This window comes from Etheostoma spectabile, chromosome 16 (assembly GCF_008692095.1).
Source record: "Etheostoma spectabile isolate EspeVRDwgs_2016 chromosome 16, UIUC_Espe_1.0, whole genome shotgun sequence".
NCBI classification, from domain to species: domain Eukaryota; kingdom Metazoa; phylum Chordata; class Actinopteri; order Perciformes; family Percidae; genus Etheostoma; species Etheostoma spectabile.
In genome coordinates this window covers 6,603,545-6,604,751 of record NC_045748.1, presented here as the reverse complement: position 1 = coordinate 6,604,751, position 1,207 = coordinate 6,603,545, and the positions used below count along the sequence as shown (strand labels likewise).

Here is a 1,207-nt window from a genome sequence, read left to right as displayed (position 1 = left end):
CACACACACACACACACACACACACACACACTCTCTCTCTGCAAGAAGACATACTGTATATACAATATAATTATTTAAATCCATATTAATGTTGTGTTGATGTTCATATTACTGTTCATTGTGTTATTTGATTTAAAAACAAACATTTACATTCACATTTTCAGTGGAATATTCCTTTAGTAGCAACAGAACTGCATGGACATAGACTGGATCTAATTAATGTGTACACAAATCTTTTCAGAAACGTTCTATACGCCGTTTCAATAATAAGGGAATTTTGGCGAATGGCAATTTTTAATCACCTAAAACAACATTCTATTTTTATAAGTTTAATGAGACATCCTAGTCTTTCTACATCCTCTGAGAGGACAGATGTGTTTGTTGTTTATTAAAGGTCTCTCTAATCAGCTTGCCACTTTCACAAAATGCTTTTCCTTTGAGGCAGAATTGATCCGGAGAGCAAAAGATTTCCGGCTTGAGGAAGAATCCACTAATATAATTTCGCAAAGTATGCAGAGTTTGAGGAGGAACGGTGGGATTTCTGATTTTTTTGCTGACTGCTGTACTGAACTGAATCTGTACAGAAGTGCATTAGGTTCAGATAAACTGATCGAATATGTAACAAATTATCCTCAAACACAAATTATAATAAACAAAGTCAACTAGATGATTTTCCTTTACATAATCAACTTTGGAGTAGGCCTACCCAAATAATATAACTATGATCTTTTTTCAATGGACATGAGTAATTCACCATATCCTTCCATTATAGATATCAGTGGTAAATAGTGTAACTTCCTGCACATATTATTCAGCCCATTTTTCATCTGTAAAACACTGTAATATAGTGATATCAACATAGTGTCTACTAGACCTTATATTTAATATTTCCTACCTCCAGGACAGATGCCTCTTATTCCATTTGTTCTGAGGAGTCGGGCTTCGTTTCTTGCGGCCCACTGTCGTCTCTGCCTCAGACACATCTGGCAGAGAACATCTGGGTGTTGTCATTAGGCCCAGTGTAGCTTGGTCTAAAGAGGAGAGGAGGCTAAAGTTGGATAGTTTTCTTTACTGGATTGCATTATATCATTCACTCCTCTTTATATTTTTTCTTCCATCCAGTCAAAGTACCAACCGTCCCACATGTTTCCCCCAAACAAACACAGCCACATACCTAAGACTCCGGTCTCCTTCAGCCCTCCGTACT

The 1,207-nt window shown here is 36.9% G+C and overlaps 1 protein-coding gene across 1 annotated transcript in view; it reads right to left on the bottom strand.

The window, feature by feature from the left end:
* Positions 1 to 1,207, bottom strand: part of LOC116704707 (matrix metalloproteinase-17-like) — a 48,573-nt gene that overhangs the window by 17,994 nt on the left and 29,372 nt on the right. The window contains exons 2-3 of the mRNA XM_032540323.1: positions 1,175 to 1,207; positions 896 to 1,031 (exon numbers count right to left, since the gene is read on the bottom strand). The exon at positions 1,175 to 1,207 is cut by the window's right edge and continues 100 nt beyond it. Coding sequence (XP_032396214.1) covers positions 896 to 1,031; positions 1,175 to 1,207 — 169 coding nt within the window. The remainder of the gene's footprint in view (positions 1 to 895; positions 1,032 to 1,174) is intronic.